The sequence below is a fragment of the Hylobates moloch genome, unplaced genomic scaffold (assembly GCF_009828535.3).
Source record: "Hylobates moloch isolate HMO894 unplaced genomic scaffold, HMol_V3 SCAFFOLD_4, whole genome shotgun sequence".
NCBI classification, from domain to species: Eukaryota; Metazoa; Chordata; class Mammalia; order Primates; family Hylobatidae; genus Hylobates; species Hylobates moloch.
Genome location: NW_026652279.1, coordinates 38,209,390 through 38,235,645, shown reverse-complemented (window position 1 = coordinate 38,235,645; position 26,256 = coordinate 38,209,390). Strand labels below are relative to the sequence as shown.

Here is a 26,256-nt window from a genome sequence, read left to right as displayed (position 1 = left end):
TCTGTTTGAAAATCAACTACTTTTTACATTTGAAAAGAGATGACCGCTGGTCACTGTGATTCCAGCACTAGAGAGGAGGACTCAATCATGAATAAAGAGTGGAAAATGAATCATGAAGCAGAACTGTATCCAAGAATTTCTGCAAGATAAACACTCACATGAAATCTGGATGTAGTTTTTTTCTCACAATGCATGAAATGCAATTTTCCACAGAGGGACACAAGCATGTTGCTTTGTTAGGGTGATTCATTCCGATGATGCTGTGGAATGAAGAGAAGTCCAACCCTGTCTGAATTTAACCTGGGGTTTAGGAAAGAATACAGTATCTTTTCTAGATTAAAATAAGATTCAGAGTTACAATGGTTATAGAAATAGCAAAATGAGAAGAACCACTAACATTGTATGTCCTTGGTTATAAGAAGATCTTTTGGTACGTAGAAATCAGTCATAGGATTTATAATTGAACATCAGAATTCCAGCAAAGGACTAAACTCCTCATCCTCAGAAAGTAGGGCTCACTTCACAGAGACATCAAACATGTCTTTTTCTCTGTCACTGAATACACTGATAGGCACATTTGATTATCCATATACTTAAATCTTCAGCAGTACTATGAAAATAATTGGAAACCATCTTGAAGAGAACACTGTGTCCCAATCAGTGCTCAACAAGAAAATGAAAAATTTAGAAAAAAATAAATCTATTATTATTTTATGTTTCTAGTTAACTACCAATCCCTTCAAAATGAAGTTAAATGTCTATTTCGATATAGTAACCAATGCAAAAATCTTTTTATCATGTTTTTCAAATATCATAACAAGCAGTTCTTAAGACACAGAAAACTACAATCAAGGTAAGGCCTTTAATGGCTTTTTTGTTTTCCATTCAGTACTTTCCCCAATATATACTTAACCTAGCCTGGTATTCAGTTTCAAACCCACATGCTGAGAAGGACTGCATTTTGGCAACTGTATTGAGAAGGGTTCATCTTTATTCAATTACTACTGGAAAAAATTCCTTCTGATAGCATTCAATAAAAACCAAGAATTCCCAATAAATGAGATTTACATTTACTTGGATATAGCGCAAAAACAGTCAAAGATAGTTAACTCTAGTTATTGTAGAGCCAAATTTTAAAATATAATTAAATATATGCATAACTGTTTACTTACTTGGAATGTAGGAGATCATTATTAGAATCAGGAATGCATAGTAGTCAAAAGAGAAATTGTATTTGTTGGGTAAACTGATGGAATATAGGCCAGCTTGTCTGACAAAGGGCAGAGCTGCATATATTGTGAGCAGCTCTCCTGACACTCCCATTGGGTACAGCACAATGAAAAGTGTGTACCTAAAACAAAACAAAATATTCATTACTGAGGCTCAAAGTCAGCTTTAGGAGGAAGCTGCACTTCCCACCCTTCTAATCAATACTGGTCTTTTAGAAAATGATTGTTTATACATTTTCCTGTTTACCTGCTATTCAAATTCAGGTTTTACAAGCCAGTTTTTGAAACCAGCCTACAGCAGGTATATGTTTCCAAATGTTCTAACGACGAAATAAAGGCTGTTCAGGCAGCCTCAAAATTTGGTCTGACAAAATAAACAACTCTTCAAAATTATGCTCTAAAATAACTAAAGTGATGCCAAATGCTGGTAAAGTAGGGGAACTGAGTCATGGTTTATACTGAAAGGTCCTGCCCTGTAGGTCTTGGGATGGGGTTGGGGTGGTAGTGGCGGAGGTACTGGAACATGTGGTCTAGGAATTCCACACCACACACAAAGACTGAACAACAACAAAAAATAGCACAAGCATCTGTATACTGCTACTATTTTCCAAACGTTTGTACATGCTATTGTGAAAAATCAAATATATGCAATTTAAAAAATTTAAAATTCATAATAGCTTTTGGTTACAATGTAATTTTCCAATCAAAACACCCCACAATTACAATTATCGTCACATGGGAGGGGAATCTGCATAATTTTTTTCTCTTTAAGAAGGAGTTCTCCATATTCCACAAAGAATTCAGAGAGCAGTCACTGCCCCATGGAACTGTAAGCCACTGTTAAGTATTGCTAAAGGAATCATCAGCTCAGACTTTAAACAGCCTTTGGCTGTTTGTGGCTCACAAGTGCAATGGACTGCAAACTTCTGGGCACAGGAATTGTGATGAAAATCTCTGAAGTGGAAGGGAAGACATATTCCCCACTGCCAACTTTAGCCACACTAAGTAGGATGGTGGAAAAAAATCTTTCAGAGGCCATGGAGAACAGTGGACGAAAGAATCTTTCTGTAAAATCAGGGCTTGGTCAACAGACTTCCCTAACAACCAGGGTAAAAAGCTTTCACAGTGGCTGTCCAGGTTGGTTAGTAACTGCTATGTTTCCCATTCTTCCCCTTTCCTAATAAAAATGTTCATTGCAAATGAGAAAAATAATAAAATAACAAAGGAGTTCCCATACTCGAAATGTTGGAAACAATCGGATTATGTCCCTAATTTAATTACTGAACTCATAAAAAGTCTAGGAACCACTGCTTTCCTTCCACCAAATAAGGCATTTCAGCTCCAGGGACAACTTGGATCCTTCTGCTTTGTCACTCTCCCTCAAAGTCCTTCCCAGCTCAGAAAACTGCCTGCAACTGTTTCATGGACTCATTAAGGTAGGCAGATGAACTACTAGCCTTTTACCAAAGTCATCATTACTTGTAAAAACAATCAAAGCAAAATAAAAGTGATAAGCTAAAATTGCCATGTAATGTTTGTCATTACCTAAAAATTAATTTAAGAGTCACAACTTCTTGGCAAAATTGAGACTAGGAGAATAGGACTTGGTCCAAAAAAACCCATCACAATGGCAGAAGCTCATCAGTAAAATGTGATGATATGGACAGAAAAGGGATGTTACGGCAAATCTCTATTGATTGCTACTTGGTGATGAAATTTTTTTAAAAAAGAAAATACTGCATAATTTAATTGAAAAGAACTGATCCCAATTAAAATAATTTAAGTAAAATATAAAAACCTTAAAACAGTATTTCCGTTAGTCAAAGTTAAGTACAGACTCCTATTCTGATGAAATCTACGGATAAGACTTCTACCCAACCCCTGTCTCAATTTTATTTTTAGAAACTTGGAGGCAATATTTAGGCAATAAAGGGCAAATGCAATGACAGATCATTTCAAAAGTGAGCCTTTTGAAATGTGCTTTTTTACCTGGCCCATTTGATGAGGTAAGGCAGATGGTTTAATAGACTGAATGTATAAAAGGAGTAACGGATGATTTCCGTGATCGTCCAGGCGATAACAAACAGGAGGACACTGTCTTCACTCTGTACCTGAAGGAAAACAAAAGAAAAAAAACACACAGACAACGTTAATGAAGACAGTGTGCAGCACCCAGCAGAGCCAGGGAGTGAGTCGGCACAGCCGCTGGTCTCTATCCTCAGGACCCCTGTACAGCAGAAAGAGCTTGCGTGTAGAACTGGGGCCTAGGATGACAGCTGTGTACATCCCAGAGATGAGGGCCAAGCGTGAAGGGCCTCAGTCACCAGGAGCAAGACCAGCAGGGTGGGGGTAACAAACACGAGGGGTGGGGATTTGCAGGTTTGCCAGCCTCATGCAGAGAATGTGGACTGATGTCAGTGGTCACGCCTGTAATCCCAGCACTTTGGGAGGCCGACGTGGGTGGATCACATGAGGTCAGGAGTTTGAGACCAGCCTGGCCAACATGGCGACACCCTATTTCTACTAAAAATACAAAAAATTAGCCAAGTGTGGTGGCGCATGCCTGTAATCCCAGTTACTCAGGAGGGCTGAGACAGGAGAGTCGCTTGAACCCGGGAGGCGGAGGTTGCAGTGAGCCGAGATAGCGCCACTGCACCCCAGCCTGGGTGACAGAGTGAGACTGTCTCAAAAAAAAAAAAAAAAGCACAACTGAAGATGAGGCTAGCTCACAGAGCAAGAAGAATTCCAGTGAGGGGAGGGCTCGGGACCATCTGTAAGGCAAGAGCCCATTTATTTCCTCCCATTAGAGACTTCTTCCCCCCAAAGGAGGCCTGCATTAACTCCTCCATGATTAGGGAAGCTTCCATGCTGTTCCCAGGAGGCAGTTAGAGCCAGAGAGCTTTGAAATCCCCAGCCTCCTCTGAAGTTGTTTTTATGCTGAAAAAAATAAATAAATAAAAAAAGGTTTAAAAGAGCCCCTAGGTGATTTTTAGGAGGTATTCTCTTGTGTTGAAAATTTACTGCCGTGGCTTTAACTTTCAGCACCTCCCCCAATCCCTTCCCAGCTGAGTTTGTAATGACCTTTTGTGCTTGAAAATCAGCAAGAAATACCCTTGCACTCCAATTCATATTAGTTACCATGCATCAAAAAACAACAACAAAAAAAACGGTCCAAGAGTCGGATGTAAATAAGAAATCCCACCCCATAAACTGAACAAATCTTGATGACAAGATGGACTTTCTGTCCCACTCCTAATACCTAATACAGCAAGGGAATGGCATTCTAGCCTTAACTTTTGCTTCTTTCCACTTGCAATGTTAATAGTTTTTAGTACTTATATTCTTCCTCAGAAAGTGTACATGGAGCGATCCACCTACACAATGAAATAAGTAGTCATTTACATATCTATTAACTAAATTGCTCTGACAAAAAATTTCATAAATGCAGTTACTATTCTCTAAAAATAATAAGAATTTTATACTGTCAAGAGCAAGAGTACTTTCTGTTTTCCTGGTGCTCTCACATTAGCCAAAGTAAAACAAAGGCTAACCACCTCTAAAGCTTTCATGGTGAGATTTTTCAGTCTGTCTCCAAATCCTTACTTGAATCCATCTATAACAAAATATAATATAAATATAAAAGCACACTTTGCTTTTTGATGTATTTTGCTTTTCTGATGTATTTATAAAATACATCAAAATCCCCCTTATCTTAAGGAGATATGTTTTTACAGCTATGAGTGGAAGCCTTGCCTAAAGAGCTCTGGGTTATAATAGGAAGTTCCTCTAATATTTTGTACTGTAAACATCTTGAAAGCAGGGAACGTGTTTTATTCATCTTCTGTTTTCCAAAAACACTTTGTGCTTTTCACAAGTAAGAGCTCAATAAATAATTGCAGAGCAAATGAATTCAGTCCTAATTGGGTTACTCCGAGACTCAGTTCCCTTCTTCATGGTGCCTGATAGTTTCTGTGTAGTCTTAGTGACCTTCAAATAGGTAAAAAACAAACAAACAAAACCCGAAACCACCCAAAACCTCCTGCTTTGACCCAGCCTAGAAGTTGGTTATTATTCACCTCCCATCCGTCCCCAAGTTAGACCTTAGCCAAAAGAACTATGACAAACTCAGACTCAGGCTAAGTATGAAAGCAGTCTGTTCCCCGAGGCCAGTTGTGAAGACGATGGCATAAGTCTTTTAAAAAAGACTAGAGATGCAGGAAATGACCATTTTGTGCAAAATGATTTCTTCCAATCAACAGGAAATGCAACATTGTTATCAAGAAGGGATTTGGATAAAGAGATTGATCTTATGTGATTTATAGATAATTGTACAACCAATAACACAAAATGGACAAATGTAATGCATAAGTTAAAACCAGTATGATCAATGAGACTCGAAGAGATATTTGTATACTCATGTTTATAGCAGCATTATTCACAACAGTCAAAAGGCAAAGAAACCCAGGTGTGTACTGATGGATGGATAAGCAAGATGTGGTCTATACATACAGTGGGATATTATTATATACATACAGTGGAGTATTATTCAGTCTTAAAAGGGAGGAAATTCTTACACATGCTGCAACATAGATGAACCTTGAAGACATCATGCTAAGTAAAATAAGCCAGTCACATAAAGGTGAATACTGTGTGATTCTACTCATATGTGGTACCTAGGGTGAGGCAGAGACAAAGAGTAGAGACAGAAGGTTGCCAGCAGCTGGGAAGATGAGAAATAGAGAATTATTGTTTAATTGGTATGGAGTTCCAGTTTGGGAGGATTAAAAAAGTTCTGGAGATGGATGGTGATGACGGTTGCACAACAATGGGACAGTATTTATGCAACTGAACTATACACTTAGAAGTGGTAAAATGGTAAATGTTATATGTATTTTACCACAAAAAATAAATGAAAAAACCCCCAAACAACCCACAGTAACATAAATTTAGTAAGTCTAAATGTAATTACATGACTTAGCAACAACAAAATGACTCCAGATCAGAATGGAGAAGACCCACCTTATGAAATCAAGAGATCTGGAGTTTTTGGTGAACCATAGGCCTCACAGGAGCCAACAGGGTGTGAGGTGGCTGTTCAAACAAACAACACTCCAGGATTCAGCAACTTTAACCGTCTTATCCCGATTACTACAGTGTAAATAGATGAGACCCCATTTAGGGAGCAGAGTCTGCTAGAACTCCTCAACTAGCAGAGCTGACTTTGGAAAAGGAAAGAGAGGGTAAGTACTTTAAAATATGTAAAAGGATACCATGAGCAAGAGGCATATGGACATGAGACTAGTAAAACTGGCAGGGAGTAAAATGCTGGGTTCAACCTAAGAAAAACTGAGTAACAAACCAGGTGACTAATCACATAGGCCACTGCACAAAGTTGTGTGCTTCTAGGCCCTGGACATATCCAAACCAGGAATGCCCAGAAAGGTCCTACCAAGGACAGGGGGCTGAGCTGGCCTGGGGCGACCAGGGCTGCTGCTGTTCTTTGGAAAGATGTGTGCCCATGATCCCTCCAAGGGCAAGGCGTGAAACGCTGGCTAATACTGACTTCCTTGCATGAGCTGAAATTATTCTAGTTGGTGAAAAAAATGGGTAAAGGCTTTGATAATGCTTCTTAAAAATAATTTTTCCTTCATCCAGAAGGCCAGAGAGGAGAGAATAACTGACAAGCTCTCCTGTCATCATTACTGACTGCTGAGCATGTGAAATGGGAACAGTTCTCTGGCGATTACTCCCGGCCTGATGGCAAGGTCTTCAAGGGCCCAGGTCTCATCATTTGGCTTCCTCAGTCCTGACACAGGTCTGGACATAGGGATGTGTGGAATCAATGCCCCTTAAATTGGATGATAACTTGTATTTTTCTTTTCCTCCCCATTTTTTTTTTCTTGAGACTGGGTCTTGTTCTGTTACCCAGGCTGAAAGGCAGTAGCACAATCACAGCTCACCACAGCTTCAACCTTCAACCTCCCAGGACAGCCTCCTTGGGACTGAGCCTCCCACCTCAGTTTCAAGAGTAGCTGGGACTACAAGTGCGTGCTACCACACCCAGCTATTTTTTTTTCTTATTTTTTGTAGAAATGGGGTTTCACTGTGTTGCCCAGGCTGGTCTCAAACTCCTAGACTCAAGTGATCCTCCCTCCTTGGCCTTCCAAAATGCTGGGATTACAAGTGTGAGCCACTACACCCGGCCACTTTTCTATTTTGAAAGCAACAATTGGGAACATTTTTATAGTAAGTAGGGAGCCTCCTTTCTATTAAGTGCCAGTGACTCATCAATAGCTTCAGAGAAGTAAGAAAAGCTAATTTAGCTTAGGAGGAGTTTTTTGAGGGGCAACGGATTTGGATTATAAAAAGCTCTACTCAGCTGCTTTTGAATTTATAACTAGAAACATATAAACATATGATTTTACTAATTATCAAGAATAAGAGGTTTATGGCTGAGTGGCTCATGCCTATAATCCCAGTGCTTTGGGAGGCTGAGGCAGGAGGATCACTTGAGGCCAGGAGCTGAGATCAGCCTGGGCAGCATAGTGAGACTCCGTTTCTATAATAAAATTAAAAAGTAGCCAGGGTGGTGGTGCACACCTGTGGTCCCACCTACTTGGGAGGTGAGGTGGAAGGATCACTTGAGCCCAGGAATTTGAAGTCAAAGTGAGCTATGATGGTGCCACTGCACTCCAGCCTGGGTGACGAGCAAGACCCTGTCTCTTAAAAGAAGGAAAAAGGAGGTCTAATAAGTCTGCTCAAAGATTTTAATGCAGATGTTCATAGAGTATTAGTCATAACTGAAAAGTGAAAACAACCCAAATATCCATCAACTGGTGAATGGATAAATGACATGTGATATATATACCTGTACAGTGGAATACTATTCAGCAACATAAAGGTAAGAAATATTGACACATACTACAACACAGACAAGCCTCTAAAACATCATGTTGAATGAAAGAAGCCAAATGCAAATCATCATACATTATATGATTCCATTTATATGAAATATCCAGAAAAGGCAAATCTAGAGACAGAAAGTAGAATAGTGGTTGCCAGGGGCTGGGAATGGGAACTAATTATAAAAGGGCATAAGGTCTCCATGATGTGCTTATTGCACATTGCATCCCTATATCAAAACATCTCATGCACCCCTTAAATACAGATACCTACTATGTACCCACAAAAATTTTAAAAAATAAAAAAAATTTTAAAAAGGGCATGAGGGATCATATTGGGGTGATGGAAATGTTCTAAAATTAGATTATGGTGATGGTTGCACAGCTTGGTACATTTACTAAAAACCGTTTAATTATACACTTAACGTGGTTGAATTTTGTAAATTATACTTCTGTAAAGTTATTTAATAAAAAAGTATCTGGGAGGCTGTGAGAGGATAGCTTAAGGCCAGGGGTTTGAGACCAGCCTGTGCAACATAGTGAGACCCCCTCTCTTAAAAAAAGAAAAAAAAAGGAGTTTGCTTTAAATACATATCATAGTCTTTTAAGAGAAAAGGGGCATTTAGGGCAAAGAGGCAGAAGGGAGATGATGAAGATTTACCAAGGATTACTAAGGAGAAGAGGGAGACAAAAGCCAGGTTTAGGATAGGTTGCCAAAAATGCCATAAAGCCATGTTTCAAAGTTGCATATGCAGAACGATGGGCACAAATGGGGGAGTGGGTACCATGAAGCCCTTCCTGTTAGGGAATCTTTCTTTGCCTGGCACAGTGAGCTGTGTATTGGATACTCCACGCTGCAGACGGAAGGTTTCCACCCCCTGCTCTAAAACAAGGGAGGAGGCGGCTGGGTGTAGGCGGCTTGTGTAATTTAGCCAAGGGAGTTTACATAGAAATTCAAGCTGGAGAAACAAATGGGTGCAAGAGAAAAACCTTTACACACAAATAGCATCATATGTTTGACTTTAAAAGGCACAGGGAGTATCAGTACATGAAAAGCTGTCATTTTTATTACAGTCAAAGAAAAACAGATGGTGCCACATAAGAAAACCACTATTGTAGAAACCCTATTCTTCTTAGCATTTTGGAACCCGCTGCTTACTGCGCTGGTTATTTCAAAGAAATTCCCTGACCAAGCTTTACAGCAAGCATTCTTTCCTCTTCTTAAAACCCCTTTCATTTGTGAAAAGATTTGGTAAAATCTAAGAGGGTAGGACTAGGCTTTGCTTTTGGAAAAACTGTACATTTGTCTTAGTCTGCTTAGGTTGCCATAACAGAATACCATAGACTGGGGGGCTTAAACAAGGGAAAAGTATTTTCTCACAGTTATGGAGGCTGGAAGTCTGAGATCAGGATGGCAGCACTATATGGTTTCTGGTGAGGGGTCTCTTCCTGACTTGCAGACGGCCACCTTCTAGATGTGTCCTCCTTCACATGGTATCTTTTTTCATAAGGGTGCTAATCCCATCATGAGGGCTCCACCTCCTCATGACCTCATCTAAACTTATTTCCCAAAGGTCCCATTGCCAAATACCATCGCATTGGGGGTTAGGGCTTCAAGGTGTGAATTTTTTGTGGGAGGAGACACAATTCAGTCCATAGCAATGCTCTAGACGAGGTGTTGGCAAACTTCTTCTGTACAAGGCTAGTTAGTAAATAATTTAGGGTTTGCACCACATGTGGCTGTTGTAATATACTCATCATTGTTTTTTAAACCCTGTAAAAAAATGCAAAAACTATTAGCTGGGCATGGTGGCATGTGCCTATAGTCTCAGCTACTCAGAATCACCTGAGCCCGGAAAGTTAAGCCTGCAGTGAGCTGTGATCACACCACTGCACTCCAGCCCGGGCAACAGAGCAAGACTCTGTTTCTAAAAAACAAAACAAACCCCACCAACCAACAAAAAAAAGTAAAAACTATTATAAATTGCAGGCTAGATTTGGCCTATAGGCCAACCTCTGTTATAGATTCATTTAACCCCTCCAACCTTCCCCTTCCTGTGACTTTTTTTTTTTTTTTTGAGATGGAGTCTTGCTCTTTTGCCCAGGCTGGAGTGCAGTGGCACGATCTCGGCTCACTGCAAGCTCCGCTTCCTGGGTTCACGCCATTCTCCTGCCTCAGCCTCCTGAGTAGCTGAGACTACAGGTACCCGCCACCATGCCTAGCTAATTTTTTTGTGTTTTTAGTAGAGACGGGGTTTCACCGTGTTAGCCAGGATGGTCTCGATCTCCTGACCTCATGATCCGCCCGCCTCGGCCTCCTAAAGTGCTGAGATTACAGGTGAGCCACCACGCCTGGCCCCTGTGACTTCTTTAGCATACAAATGTTATTCTGCAACATTTCTTTGACAGACTGTGTGGGGAGGCAGGGAGAAGGGAGTCAATGTCTATCACCAATGGATGCTATAGGGGAAAAAACAACCTTGTAAGAACATGTATAGGTAGGTTTTCCATCTTATTGTCATTTTAAAATCTCAGCAATTTCTTTGTGTGTGTGGATAATATAAAATGTATCATTTAACAATTTTAAGTGCATAATTTGTTGGAATTAAGTATATTCACCATATTGTGCAACCATTACCACTATCCATTTCCAGAAGGATTTCATCATCCCAAACAGAAACTCCGTACCCATTAAACAATCACTCCACATCTTCCCCTCACCACCCCCAGGTAACCACTATTCTATTTTCTCTCTCTAAGAATTTGTTTATTCTAGGTACCTCATATAAGTGGAATAATACAGTATATGTCTTTATTTTTTTGAGATGGAGTCTCACTCTGTTGCCCAGGTAGGAGTGCAGTGGTCCAATCTCGACTCACTGAAACCTCCACCTCCCGGGTTCAAGTGATTCTCCTGCCTCAGCCTCCCCAGTAGCTGGGATTACAGCCACCCACCAACATGCCCAGCTAATTTTTATATTTTTAGTGGAGACAAGGTTTTGTCATGTTGGCCAGGCTGCTCTTGAACTCCTGACCTCAAATGATCTGCCTGCCTCGGCCTCCCAAAGTGCTGGGATTACAGGCGTGAGCCACCGTGCCTGGCCTAGTGTGTGTATTTCTATGTCTGATTCATCTATGTGGTAGTATGTATTAGAATTTCCTTCCTTTTTGTGTCTGAAAAATATGTCATTGTATGTATATACTACATTTTATCATTTGTTGATGGACATTTGGGCTGTTCCTATCTTTTTGGCTATTATGAGTATGCTGCTCTGAACATTGGTGTATAAGTAAGTTTAAGTACTTGCTTTCAGTTCTTTTGGGTATATTCTTAGTAGTGGAGTTATTGGACCATATGGTAATTTTATGTTTAACTTTTTGAGAAACTGCCAAACTGTTGTCCACAGTGGCTGTACCATTTTACATTACATCCCTACCAACAGTGCACAGCAAGAGTTCCAATTTCTCCACTGCTTATTTGCTGTGTTTTGTTTTTTCGTTTTTGATTTTTTTTTTTTAAATAATAGCCGTCCTAATGAGTGTAAAGTGGTATCTCATGGTAGTTTTCATTTGCACATCCCTAATGACTAGTGATGTTGAGCATCTTTTCATGTGCTTATTGGCTGTTTTATATCTTCTTTGGAAAAATATTCAAATCCTTTGCCCATTAAAATTTTTTTAGTATCTCTTTTTAATATTTATGGTGACAGCAGTAAAAATAATTATACCTAATTGTTACTGAGCTCTTACTATATGCCAAGCACTTTTTAACATATATTACCTCACTGAATCCCCATTTTATAGACAAGTAAAGTGAGGTTTACAGAATTTGAACCCAAGGTATGTCTCCTAAACCTGAACAGCTCTGACTTGTCTTCTTGGGCTTGGGGTCTCACATGCATGCACACACACACACACACACACACACACGTTATGGGGTAACAATTATCTTTCAAAATCAATAACTATTGGAAGGAACCCTATACAAGAAGAGCCTAGAGAACAGATAAGGTAAATGTGATGTTTACTTAGTGTCAAGAAAGCCATTTGTTCTCCAATAAATGTTACCTACCTCTGGAAAGGGAATAGAGAATAATAGGATTTGGACTTCAGGGACTGAGTGGAAGAGGTTCACCGAGAAAGACTGAGTAAAGCATAAAAAACTACAGGTCACTAGCACCCAGAGGTATCTTTAATATGTCCATGAAATGACTTCTAGTTGTGCATCAACTGACCCAAGTTAAAACACAACATTAGAACTTGAAACAAACCCTAATGAATTACCTAAAGTTACTGTGAATCTTCTTCCCTGAATCTTGTTTTGCTAACAATCATTTCTTTTCTGTTTTGGCCTTCCTATGGTTAGAATATTTGACCCTCCAAACCTCATGTTGAAATCTGATCCCCAATGCTGGGGGATGGGACCTGGGGAGAGGGCGAGTAAGTCCTTACTGTTAGTTTCTGATCTGCTGGTGAAGAGCCCATCGCCACCCCCTAGCTCCTCTTCGCCATGTGACCTCTGCACAGGCTGGATCCCTTCATCTTCCCCCATGAGTGGAAGCAGCATGAGGCCCTCACCGGATGCAGGTGCTGGCGCCATGCTTCTTATACAGCCTGCAGAACCATGAGCCAAATAGACCTCTTTTCTTTTTAAATCATTCAGCCTCAGGTGTTCCTTAATAGCAGCACCAATGGACTAAGATGAGCCCTGTTTATTTCTGGATTTAACTTATTGTCAAGACCCCTGAAGATCTATCTTGAAAGCTTGTTTCTCTTTTCTATCTCTGCTAAGCAGAAACTGAAATACAAAATATGATTTCAATTCAAAATGAAAAACTCATAAACACAAATATTAAAAAAGAAAACAGGAAAAAAGGAAGAATGAAATACCTCACTAGGCAAGCTTCTGGTTTTCCAGAGACCAGCCCAATCATCTCAAATATGTCTTTGGATAAGATTCACCTGAGACTCACCTCTTTCCCTTCCCCACGCGGAGGACAGTATGGTGGCTGAAAACTCAAGGTGGTGAGGACATGGAGAGGTGAGGGAAGGTGGTGCGCTAACACAGGTATGAACCAGAGGCCTGCAGTTGAGGATGGGGGTGGTGAAGGAGAGACAGAGGTGACAGGTGGAAGAGATGGCCAGTGTGGCTGGAAAACCAGTTACATGGAGCAAACAGGCAAACTGAGCAAAAAAATCAATATATTAAGAAAAATGGCTTCCTTCCTTCCTTCCCTCCCTCTTTCTTTCTCTCTCTCTCCTCTCCTTCCTTCCTTCCTTCCTTCCTTCCTTCCTTCCTTCCTTCCTTCCTTCCTTCCTTCCTTCCTTCCTTCCTCCCTCCCTTCCTCCCTCTCTCTTTTCTTTCTTTCTTTCTTTCTTTCTTTTTCCCTCCGTGGCCCAGGCTGGATTGCTGCAGACTCCCTGCGTCCGGCTCCCGTGATTCTCCTGCCTCGGCCTGTGGGCTGCCTGGGATTGCGGGCGCACGCCACCACCCCTGCCTGCTTTTTGTCCTTTGGCTGGAGGCGCGGTTTCGCCATGTTGGCCACGCTGCTCTCCAGCTCCTGACCTCGAGTTGCCCGCCTTGGCCTCGCGAGGTGCTGGGACTGCAGACGGAGTCTCGCTCACTGGGTGCTCTGTGTTGCCCGGGCTGGAGTCGCTGCAGCCTCCGCCCCCCCCGCGCCTGCTTGGCCTTCCAGGGTGCTGGGATTGCAGCCTCTGCCCCGCCGCCGCCCATTTGGGAGGTGGCCCCGTCTGGGAAGAAGTGAGGAGCGTCTCTGCCCGGCCGCCCCGTCTGGGAAGAAGTGAGGAGCGCCTCTGCCCGGCCGCCCATCGTCTGGGAGGTGAGGAGCGCCTCTGCCCGGCCGCCCCGTCTGGGAAGTGAGGAGCGCCTCTGCCCGGCCGCCCCGTCTGGGAAGAAGTGAGGAGCGTCTCTGCCCGGCCGCCCCGTCTGGGAAGTGAGGAGCGCCTCTGCCCGGCCGCCCATCGTCTGGGAGGTGAGGAGCGCCTCTGCCCGGCCGCCCTGTCTGGGAAGTGAGGAGCGCCTCTGCCCGGCCGCCCATGGTCTGGGATGTGAGGAGCGCCTCTGCTCGGCCGCCCCATCTGGGATGTGAGGAGCGCCTCTGCCCAGCCACCCCGTCTGGGAAGTGAGGAGCGCCTCTGCCCAACCACCCCGTCTGGGAAGAAGTGAGGAGCGCCTCTGCCCGGCCACCCATAGTCTGGGATGTGAGGAGCGCCTCTGCCCGGCCGCCCCGTCTGGGAGGTCTACCACGGAGGCCAGACGCAATGTGGGGGCTGGACGTGGTGGCTCACGCCTGTAGTCCCAGCACTCTAGGAGGCCGAGGCGGGTTGATCACTTGAGGCTAGGAGTTCGAGACCAGCCTGGCCAACATGGCGAAACATATCAAAAATACAACACACAAACCAACCAACCAACCTAGCAACAACAAAACAGGTTCACCCTGGAGTCATACTCTAATTTTTTCTATTTTCCTCCCTTTCTGATCCTTTATCCCACTTTCTTTTTCTTCCTCTTCCTTCTCCTTCTTCTTTGTCAAATAGAGGATTGAGTTATTATCATTGATCCATACAAAGTCCCTCTCTCATTTATTTTCTTTAATTCCTACCCCCCATTTCTATTCCCCGTCTTCCCATGTGCAACCTTCCTAATATGTTTGATATGCATCTTTTTGTTTGTATGTATTTTTAGAAAATGTTTATTGTTTTGTGTGCAAAAAAAAATTAATAATAAAACTGGCATGTCTTCAGGGAAAAAAAAAAGAAAACTAAGATTAAGTTTGGCTGGGCAGAAGTGCCATATATTATAAAGCAGTACTATATGAAAGGAAAAAAAAAAAAGAAAAAAAGAAAAATGGGCTTCTTGCTGTTGGAGGAGGTATTAACAAACATGGAACGGAAAATGCTAGAAAGAACACTGAGGTATTAGACTGTGGTTGCAGGGATCAGTATGAACCCATGATTTATATACACACACAGCTATATAAATACTTCTAGATGTAAATGTGTGTGAGTGTATATGTGTGTATATGTGTACGTACCCAAGCTTTCTCTACTGAGAGGGTCTAGAAGCAATGACATCTCAGTAGCAGTGAGCACCTCATTTACCCAGATCTTGGATCCTAAGTTACCATCCTCTACTAAAAGGAACCAGGCAGGGCTCTTTGGCAAAACGGCTGATTCCAGGGCTGGGGCTGGGGAAGTACAAGATGAGTCTGGAAATCTTTTTGTGCCAGATCATAAGGAAATACTCAATGGATGATGGAAGGAAGTCAAGAGGACCAGGAGGAAGAACTCCCACTGGCCAAATCCTAGATAGTTTTAGCATCAAAATAAATAATAGACTATAACCCATTGAATTATACAGGAATTCATGAGTCCAAACAGATATAAATAAAATAAATAAATGGAAGAAACGGAAAGCCATTTCTTACAGAACGCCAACTCCTATGTGTAAAAGAAACGACAGAAATAGACAGTTGCCATTTGATAACCATCATAGAGGTGGCTGACATAGGCAGGAGTCATTCCCACAAAATACTAATTAATAAAAAGGAGGTGAACTAGAGGTGGAGAAACCCGGCAGATACTAACAGGAGCAGGTGACAGAGGTCAATGTCACCAGGAGTGGGAAGGGTAGTCATGGCGTGCCTCCTGAGAAGAGCAGGTGTGGCTTGAATTGGTTATTAGGGAACGCTGAATGGACCTAGGCTGAGAACTTACAGCTTGTACTCTTTAAAACTGACACAAGGCCATGAGGGACAGGGCAAGGCTGAGGAGATCGTCCAGACTGAAGGAGTCTGGAGAGACCTGACAAAGAAACATCACACGGATATGGCAGGAACACCACAGCAACCACATGTCTCCTTCTCCCATGAATCCCAGTGCTCAGCACAAGACCTGGAATGCAGAAGATACTGATTATTTTCTCCATTCCAGAATGGAGAAAAAAGACATTGTTTGGACAGTTAGTGGAATTTGAATGCAGCATACTGGATTAGACAGTAGTGTTGTATCAAGGCTGATTTCCCGATTTGGAGAGTTCTATGCAGGTGATATAGGAGTGTCTAGAACACATACTCAAGTACTTATGGGTGATAGGATGTTACACACAGGTTGCTCTCAAATTTCAGAAAAAATAAATGATAATGCATATAAAAACACAGAGAGGTTGAATATGGTGGCTCATGCTTGTAATCCCACCACTTTGGGAAGCTGAGGCGGGTGGATTGCTTGAGCCCAGCAGTTCAAGACCAGCCTGGGCAACATGGCGAAACCCTGACACTACAAAAAATACAAAAATTAGCCAAGCGTGGTGGCAAGCGCCTGTGGTCCCAACAACTCAGGAGGCTGAGGTGGGAGAATCGCTTGAGCCCAGGAGGCGGAGGTTGCAGTGAGCCAAGATCTCACCATTGCACTCCAGCCTGGGGCACCAGAGTGAGACTTGTCTCAAAAAAACAAACACAGAGACAGTAGGAAACGAAACAAATGAAGTAAAATGCCAGTAATTGGGGAATCTGAGTGAAGAGAATATGAGAGTTCTTTGTACTGCTCTGGCAACTTTTCTCTAAGTTTGAAATTACTTCAGAAAAAATTATTTTCTAAAAATCACCTAAATACTAAGCAGCCACTCTGGGGATACAATGAGAAGGAAATATAACTATTATCTGGTTTTCTAAACATATTATTTTGGGTGTGAGGCCTCAGGATCTGCTGGAAGAGGTGGGCTTTATAACCATAAAGACATAACATTTATAAGAAAACATATCAACAAGGGTACACGAATGGAAGGTAACTTGAGAGGGAACGGCAGAATGAACACTGGCCCCAATCTGCCTCCCCATCAGTATTGTCTTAGACTGTAAACAAGCTGAAGGCAAGGTCACAAACTTGCTTTGAAGAAGGGCTAGCTTAGTTATAAGGCAAAATCAAATTCTTAATAAATGATTTAGATTAGGATAATAATGATGATTAAGATAATGATAGTTCCCATTAGCAGGGCTAATTATTCCTTAAGAATGATAAAAGTAATTATGCATAAATTTTCACCAGCTAACTGTGAAACTATTTTAGTATATATAAAGAACATATTCAGTTCTGTGTGAAAAGCCAATTATATCTCTGTTAGAAACCTCAGGACACAGAATTCAAAACAATTACACAGAAATTTGTTATTAAATGTTTGGGGAAAGATTAGGTTACATTATACCCAGTAGGTAGCTGAGATTTACTGAGCACTTACTAAGCACCAGGCACTGTTCTAAGTGCTTTGTATGTGTTAACTCGCAGACCACCCCATGAAGGGAACCATGGGGCCTGGGAGACTGGCACAGCTCCCGAGGAACCGGAACAGCCTACTCAGCCCTCAACTGGGCAACTGAGGGATGACCCAGTGGTCACAGCACTGTCATCCCTCTGCCTTAGCAGTTATCCCACTATACGGTGTTTGCTGTCTGCTAGATTCTGCTTGACTCATACTAGGCTGGAAGCCCTGTGAGGGCAACAACTGCATCTCTCCTTTTCTCATGTGTCTTACTTAGTGCTTAGTACAATACCTGGGGCACAGAAGATACTAAATAAATATTTGTTGAATGAACAAGAATGAAGAAATAATAGATGGCAACCTAACTGCAGTCTCAGCAAATGTGCTCTGATTCAGCTGGAACAGCCTTGGGTGGGAGGTCAGCTCCTAAGGGGCTGCAGTGCTGGTGCCGGTTGGTCTATCAGCTGAGGGCTTGGGCTCGAGAACAGGACAGTTCTGACGACAATCTCGGTCCTTTCTCTAACTTGATTAAGCTTTTTTGAACAAAAATGTAAGCCATTTGGTTATTTATCTAAAAGGAATTTCATCCTTGATATTGAAATGTAATAGTAATAGATACAAACATGGTGGTTTAAAAAAACAAAGATATTTGGATGAGTATGTTGGGTTTTTTTTTTTTTTTTTTTGAGATGGAGTCTTGCTCTGTTGCCCAGGCTGGAGTGCAGTGGCACAGTGTCAGCTCACTGCAATCTCTGCCTCTCCAGTTCAAGTGATTATCCTGCCTCAGTCTCTGGAGTAGCTGGAGACTACAGGTATGCACCACCATGCCCAGCTAAATTTTTATTTTTTTTTGGTGGAGACGGGGTTTCACCATGTTGCCCAGGCTGGTCTCAAACTCCTGATCTTAAGTGATCCGCCCTCCTTGGCTTCTCAGAGTGCTGGGATTACAGGCATGAGCCACCGTGCCCGGCCTAGTATTAGTCTTTTCACACAACAATTTTATGTATAAAGTGTCCTTTATAATTTATTAAAAATCCATGATAAAGTGCCTGCTAAACAAAATACTATTCCTATTTTATGAAAACTGTGTTATAAAAATATTAATATTTCTTCCCCTTTAAAGGAGAGAATAATGTGCAACATAGTTTTTTTTTTTTTTGAGATGGAGTCTTGCTCTGTCACCCAGGCTGGAGTGCAGTGGCACGATCTTCTGCTCACTGCAACCTCTGCCTCCTGGGTTCACGCCATTCTCCTGCCTCAGTCTCCCGAGTAGCTGGGATTACAGGCGCCCGCTGCCACGCCCGGCCAATTTTTTGTATTTTTAGTAGAGACGGGGTTTCACCGTGTTAGCCAGGATGGTCTCGATCTTCTGACCTCGTGATCCGCCCACCTTGGCCTCCCAAAGTGCTGGGATTACAGGCGTGAACCACCATACCTGGCCAGATTAAAAAAAAAAATCCTACAGTGACAAAGGAAACTGGTTAAAAAGTTCTTACCATTACAATACCAATAACTGAGAACTATTTTTTTGATGTGAATAATGGCCTAGTTAAATGTTCTGGCTATCAAAACAACTCTTGGTCACGAAGTAAACTTTTCTGAACATGCAATGAAAAAATATATAAGCATGCAATCAACAAGCGATACATGATTGCTTCTGCATTTATGACAGGCCAGACATGCAGAATGCTGAAATGTTCCCATTAGTCCAACTTTAATGGTTCCTATGTGTTCAGCCTGTTTTCTGGAAAACATGAAGAAAGGATGGTCAGTCCCTCAACTAGCCTAGCTTCACCACCACTGGCCTCTACTCCAATTATTGCGTGCAACCCTGGAATCAAACAGATCTCCAGACTTCCTGGCTGCATGTCCTGAGGCAAGTTACTTATCCTCTCTGATCCTCAGCTTCCTCATTTGTAAACTGGAGAGATCAGAAAACATATGAAGTGCTTAGCAAAGCCCTTGACATTTTAGCAGTTACCATTATTATTCCATGAAGGGAAAAATTCAATTTACTCAGATCCTACTATCTATGCTAGTCACTGCTGACACTCCATACAACCTGATGACTGTCTCTTTGGCTTAATTACAAAGAAATGCTTTGTGTTGTTCTTGTTTTGCTTTTTGTTGCCTAAGTATTGTTTAAAAGATGCCATCTCTCCCTCTACTTGAAGGTTAACATATGTCTACCAACTCTGAGATGTCTAAGGATCTCACCAGCTGCTAGTCTTTCCCAATATTCTTCCTTAGTCCTGTTTGATTTGCTCACCTCCAAAAACCATGTTACTAACTGAAAAGCTTTCATGCAACTATTACCTTCAACTCAATTCAAACAGACACTGCATCAGAATGGAGTCATATTTAATCCCAACCTTCATCATATATATCTAATCCAGTCTAAATATTCTACGAAGTGATAGTCTTTTAACTCCAGCAATGAAAACCCAGAGAACAATATTCTCAGCAAATGGTGACTGTGGCCCCAAGGAAAGAGCTGGGGCCTACTCATCCCACAGTCCACCCCCAAATCTCCAAATGCAGTATCCCAATGTGCCCACCCAACACTCCAGAGGGGAGAAGATTTACCACTGACAGAAAGGTAACTGAAATGTCAAAAGAACATGAAACTGGCAATATATTTTGTGAAATGTCATGGTTCTTTCTGTTCTATGACAGTGTAATAATTGCAAAAATTTCAAAAGGTGGGGAAAAAAGGCTATGAACACCATCTCTTGGAGCAGAAATATCAAAATGGTGACCTATAGTCCCTGACCATAGATGTTCTGTTTGGGCTTGTACAGTGCTTTAAAAATATTTGAACCAGTTTTTAAAAATTAGGAGATTTCTCATTTTAAAAATCTAGATTTCTGCCTTTTCTCAAAAAAATTAGATTTCACATTACTGAATACGTCTGGCCATCTCTAGCTGAGGTGCACACTGACTGCTTGTGTGAGATGGCATGCACCCTCCAGTCACCATGCTTTTCTTCCATGTTCTTTTAAAATCCTGTGGGACAGACCTCTGCTGCCAGTAGATAGCCCCTGCTACAGATCGTAAAGTGCTACACAAATGTCATGCAACATATTTGAAAACTCTAAAGTTTTAAAAACTTTAGTTATTTAAAAGTGTTATTTAAAAGTCTGATTAATTTTTACACTTGAGGCTCTGAACATACTTTTCTTTAAGGCAATGACCTTGGTAAAAGATTCTTTAAACCTGACCTAACAAGACAGCACCAATGCAGAAGGCAAAAGAGATTCACAATGTTCACATTTTGGGTTATTCTGGCAATAAGCCAGAGCAAAGGCCGGACGTGGTGGCTCACGCCTGTAATCCCAGCAACTTTGGGAGGCTGAGGCAGGCGGATCACAAGGTCAGGAGTTCAAGGCCAGCCTGGCCAATATGGTGAAACCCGTCTCTACTAAAAAATACAAAAATTAGCCAGCGTGGTGGTGCATGCCTATAAGTCCCAGCTACTAGGGAGGCTGAGGCAGGAGAATCGCTTGAACCAGGGAGGTGGAGGTTGCAGTGAGCCGAGATCGTGTCACTGCACTCCAGCCTGGATGACAGATTGAGACTCCAACTAAAAAAAAAAAAAAAAAAAAAAAAGCCAGAGCAAGAGGAAGTGAGAGGGAGAAGGTGCCAAAACTTGTCCTGCTAAAAAACAAACATTTATGGTTTGAAGAAAACAAAAGCTAAAACTCTTTAATGTGGCAAGCCTAATAATAAGTTTTTCTGAAGAAAACAAAAGTTAAAAATCTTTAGTGTAACAAGCCTAATAATTAGTTTTTCTTCCCCTCTAAAATGCAAAGCATGCCCTTAGCATGCATACACACAAATCCACACATGTACACCAAGGCACATCTTACAAATTCCGGAAGTACACCAGGGTTTTACTCCAGACTTGGAAAGAGTCCTCTCTCTGGAAAATGCAGACGCTTAGTCATATGCTTTATTTTTTCTGTGATGCATCTCAGTTTGCGGTGAGACGTTTTGACTACAGGGCTTCTTGATATGGGCAAGTTTAAAAAGGTTACTAAACTCTCTTCCCTGAAGAAATGGAAATACACTGTATGGATATTTCACAGGAGTGATGGGGAATAATTTTTTCAGGTTCCTCTATGGTCTTTAAGATTCCCAACGAGATCAGTTACCTGATTGAATTCACTGTGTGGGACAACTATCAAGGGGTTGTAGGTACTGGTATTCTTGTCATATTTATGTATTTTTAATTAAACTCTCTGATATCCCCTATTAGTATTTCAAAATAGATTTATTTTGAAAAGCTACACTACATAAAGGACTGACATTTTGGCAAAGAAGCAGGTAATAAGAGACACTTCCTCCTCCCACAAGTTTTCAAATGAATATTAATCAATGCTTTAAAAATGCCACCTATTGTACTGTGGAGCACATCTGCTTAAAAGTAGTTTACAGGTAATAGTTTCTAACTTTTGTTGGCTTTGCTGACACAGTTTAACATGCTCACGATGCATGCCAATCACCTCACTTTTACAGTGAGAAATGAGAATCTTCAAACTCAGTGGGATAATAACACTGACTGTACTCCTATGGCATATTTTAACTCAAATAGGAGAGAAAACGCATGTGAAATGGTTTCCAACAAAGGGAAACTTATCAGGTGAATCCATTGCAGAGGCCAAGCTGCAGCCCTCTGAGAGGTGAGGCCTGTATGGCCTCCTGACTCACCATCTAACCAACTGCTACCTCTGCAATGCATGAGGAGAACACCATCAACATCATTTCCCACACCTGCAATTAGGATTTTTATGACAATTTAATCTAGAGTACTAAAAAAAAAAAAACCCTTAATTTAAGGAATACAACATACCAAACATACCTTATAAATTTTCTTTTGTTCCTTTAAAAGAAAAATTATACAGTCATTCACATACACATAAGATAAAATATATGAAAACCGAATTGCCTAAAATCAAGAGAATGGTAAATAATGTCGTACTGAATATCCAGAGCTACACTGTCCAATAGTGCAACTTCTAGTCACATGTGGCTATTTAAAATACAATTAAACTGAAATTCAATTCCTCAGTCACATTAACCATATTTCAAGTGTTCACGTATGGCTAAGAGCTACTGTATTGAAGAATGCAGATACACAGAACATTTCCAGCAATGCAGAAAGTTCTATTGGACAGTGCTGGGGTAGAGGAAATACCCACAGCAAACATGTTGGTAACCAACATCTTTCCATCACTGTATGGTACTAAAAAGTTACTTTTTTGTCTTGGAATAAACAGTCTAAATAAGCACCTTAATTCATTTCACTTTGAAGCCACGGATTAAAGCTGGTTTGAATGTCAGGATTCACTTACTGGTGACTCCCCACTGATAATACAACTTGACAACACAGTTTGAACATAGAGCTTTGTTTCCCCGTGTTATTCATTAATTTAAGCTGATCACATATAACTAAAGCTAAAACCACACAGACTCCTAGCCTGGAAATCTTGTGTGCTTATATGGAGAACTACTATTTTAAGCCCAAGGTAATGATTTTTTTCTTCCTTCACTCTCATTCCTTTTCTATGACAGTTTCCTAAAGTGAAAAGTCAAGCATCTTTGTTAATCCCAGAACTGCAAGTAACCAGATTTAGCTCTAAACAGGCTTCCCACTATTGGAAAGTAGCATCAATACATATGTTAAGATACCACCCAACAGTATAGACACATCTTATGCTTGAAGAGAATGTGTTCCAACAAGCTTGTCAAAAATTTCACCATCAAAAATAGGAGTAATGTAGGAGACCCCATGGATACCTCCAGAAGAGAAATTAAATGAGAGGGGGTTAGTATATTTTAGAAGGCTAACCAAAATGCTAAATGCACTGAGAAACCTACAATCTGGAAGTCCTGGGGCAGAGGGAGAGGAAGAAGTTGATCAGTGCTCAAGCTTGAAGGGACTAGCGTCTGCCAGGACAGTCTGGAATGGGGTAGGCTAGGGCAGGGACAGCTCTGAGTCCTAGGGGGACCTCAGGACAGTGGGACATTTTTCTCTGGGGCTACTAGGTCAGGACCTGGACCTTCCTCTCCTGAATGATATTTCCCCAAATTAAGATAACTGTGCAGACTTCTGGTATAAATGTCCCTTCTCATGTTAGAATTGACAACTAGGAATGGTGCATATCAGATTTTAGCCCTTGAGGTGAGAGAGCCAAAAAAAGGCCCTGAGAAGCTTCCCATGTCTAGGTGTTTGCAGGAGCAGAGTCACCATGGGGAGGAGGGTGCAGGGTACAGTGGAGGCGAGCCCAGAGTAGAAAAAGATTAACATTAAAGACAAGTGAAACCAATTCCCTGATTTTGCTGAGCTTGGAACCTATCCAACTATTACTTGACAAAGAGGTTCTGTATAAAGTACTGTATAAAGTGGTGGTAACATTGGATTCTGTGGTTTAAGAAGACGCTTGCTTGCTTTCTCTATCTTTCTTTCTTTTACATGTAACTAACTTAATTATCATCAGGGGATATTATATTTTAAAAAACAACTGAGTTCTGGTGGAATTTTTCAAAGGCTATAAAGGAACTAAGACAACAGGAGAAAGATGCAACATGGGATGACAGAAGTGAGCCCACTCTTGGCCAGTGTGGTGGCTCATGCCTGTAACTCCAGCACTCTGGGAGGCCGAGGCAGGAGGATTGTGTGAGGCCAGGAATTGGAAATGAGCCTGGGCAACAGTTCGAGACCGTGCCTCTACAAAAATAAATAAATAAATAATAAAAAATTAACTGAGTGTGGTGGTGTGCACCTGTAGTCTCAGCTACTCAGGAGGCCGAGGCTGGAGAATAGCTTGATCCCAGGAGTTTGAGACTGCAGTGAGATGATTGTGTCACTGCACTCCAGCCTGGGTGATGACAGGATGACAGAGCAGGACCCTGTCTCCAAACAAAAAAAAAAAAAAAGAGAGAGAGAGAGAGAAGTGAATCTACACTGAACCTAAAAGATCTAAATATTTTTTCAATATTTTGAAATAAAATCTTCATACACAGTACAAGGAAAATGTTGGAAGGGGACAGGCAGAAAAACACTGAGAGAAAAATAGACATTCTGATTTTGCCAAAACCATCTATGCTAAATATAGGTAACAGCAAAAGGATCCAGCTAGCTATGAGATAACTAACACAATCTTTAAGTGGAAATGCCACTAAGTGCTGCTACATTTGTCTAGGAGCTGCCTCAAGTTTGACAGTCTGATTAACAATCAAATAAGGAGGCTTTTTTTTTTTTTTTTTACCTTTAAGAGAGGTGCTATTTTAAAATGAAGGTGATGTAAATCCACCTACAAGAATATTTAAAATAGAAAGTAACCACATAGATGGAGTAGGGTGGAGGATTTTAGACATTCAGCTTTTAGGGGGGACAAAGGATACTGAATGTAACTCAATGGCCTTTGCTAACTGAGCTGCAGTGTCACTGTGGAAAGGGCACTGAGGCTAGATGACAGGATGGCACGGCTTTGGTCCAAGCGCAGGGCCCAAGGAAGAAATGAACGTGCCCCTGACACAGCATCTTATCTCCTCATCTGAATGATGGGGATAAGAAGCTGCCTTTCTGCCTCACCATGACACCATGTTCACAGATAGCGCATGCTGGGAAGTCCACGACACAGCCATCAGGGATAACACAGAAGGCGTGCGGCCACAGGAGACACGCCAACCAGGGAAGCGGCCTCAGAGGCGGGAAGAACACGAGCACACTGTGACCCAGCTGGAGGACCCAGCAGGGAGGAAAAACCCCAACAACCAAAACACGTCCAGGAGTGGGGGCATTAGGACATTATGTATCTGGTGTTTTGGCTTCTCCAAGAGTGGAAAGGAAGAGGGAAAGAGGAAGAAAGGAAAACCGTGTTCTCTCTCTGAAGGAAGTGGCACTCCTCTGCACAAAAGCCGCTGGCTGCTTTGTAAGGGTTTCAGAAGCTGCTCAGTGAAAACCTGCATGCTGGAGACCTTGAGTTCTCTCTCGATAACTGCCACCTTGTTCTCATATATCCTTCTCACTTCATCTTCACAAAAACTGCAGTATAGCAGACAGGGCAGATATTAGTATTATTATTTTACAGATGAGAAAAACAAGACTCGGCAAGTTGAAGTGCTTCATCCTAAGTTGCAAGGTTAATGTTAAAGTCCAAACTCATCAACCCTTTACCTAAATTTTGGGTGCTAAGCCTCCACGTTCTAGAATACTAATTACCTAGAAAAGAATAAAACCGTCCAGGTGAGGTGACACTTTTGAGGAATCCCAGGAAGAGGTGTCGGCACTGTGTTACCTCAGGTGGGAATGGCCTCTGAACCGATCTCCCTGACAGCTCTGTGAAGGGGTCTCCCTGACAGCTCTGTGAATAGATCTCCCTGAGGCTCCATGAAGAGATCTCCCTGACGGCTCTGTGAAGCGATCTCCTTGACGGCTCTGGCCCACAGCATGAAGCACATGCCCGCTACAGACCCTTCCCAGCAACTCCACCCCAGTGTGAGGCAGCTGGATTCCTTGGGCCTCTCTCTTAAAAACAAACCAAAGTCAGTCTTGCTTCTTCAGTGCAATGATTTCAGATCTTCCTCTGCCTTAAGGCAGGCTCCTCAAGCTTCCTCTTACCTAGTCATCAGCAAAGACATTGGATTTTGGACAGAGCACCAGAAATTCCACAGTATCTTTGCTTAGCAGTTTAAGGGAACTCCAAGGTTTTCATTCTTCAAGAATGAAACAATGGCTCTTGGAGTTAGAAAAGAGATGCTGAGATTGGGTTAGGCTTCAAGTAAACTAAGTAGAAAAGTAAATTAAATCAAGAAGGGAAGGTCACAAAAATTACAGCACAAC

The 26,256-nt window shown here is 41.8% G+C and overlaps 1 protein-coding gene across 2 annotated transcripts in view; it reads right to left on the bottom strand.

Annotated features, from left to right (window-relative positions):
* The window catches only part of HACD2 (3-hydroxyacyl-CoA dehydratase 2), a 101,774-nt gene that overhangs the window by 7,800 nt on the left and 67,718 nt on the right, over nucleotides 1–26,256 (bottom strand). For both annotated transcript variants that reach the window (XM_032150002.2, XM_058437419.1), the window contains exons 5-6: nucleotides 3,219–3,340; nucleotides 1,173–1,351 (exon numbers count right to left, since the gene is read on the bottom strand). In XM_032150002.2, the coding sequence (XP_032005893.1) occupies nucleotides 1,173–1,351; nucleotides 3,219–3,340 (301 nt within the window). The remainder of the gene's footprint in view (nucleotides 1–1,172; nucleotides 1,352–3,218; nucleotides 3,341–26,256) is intronic.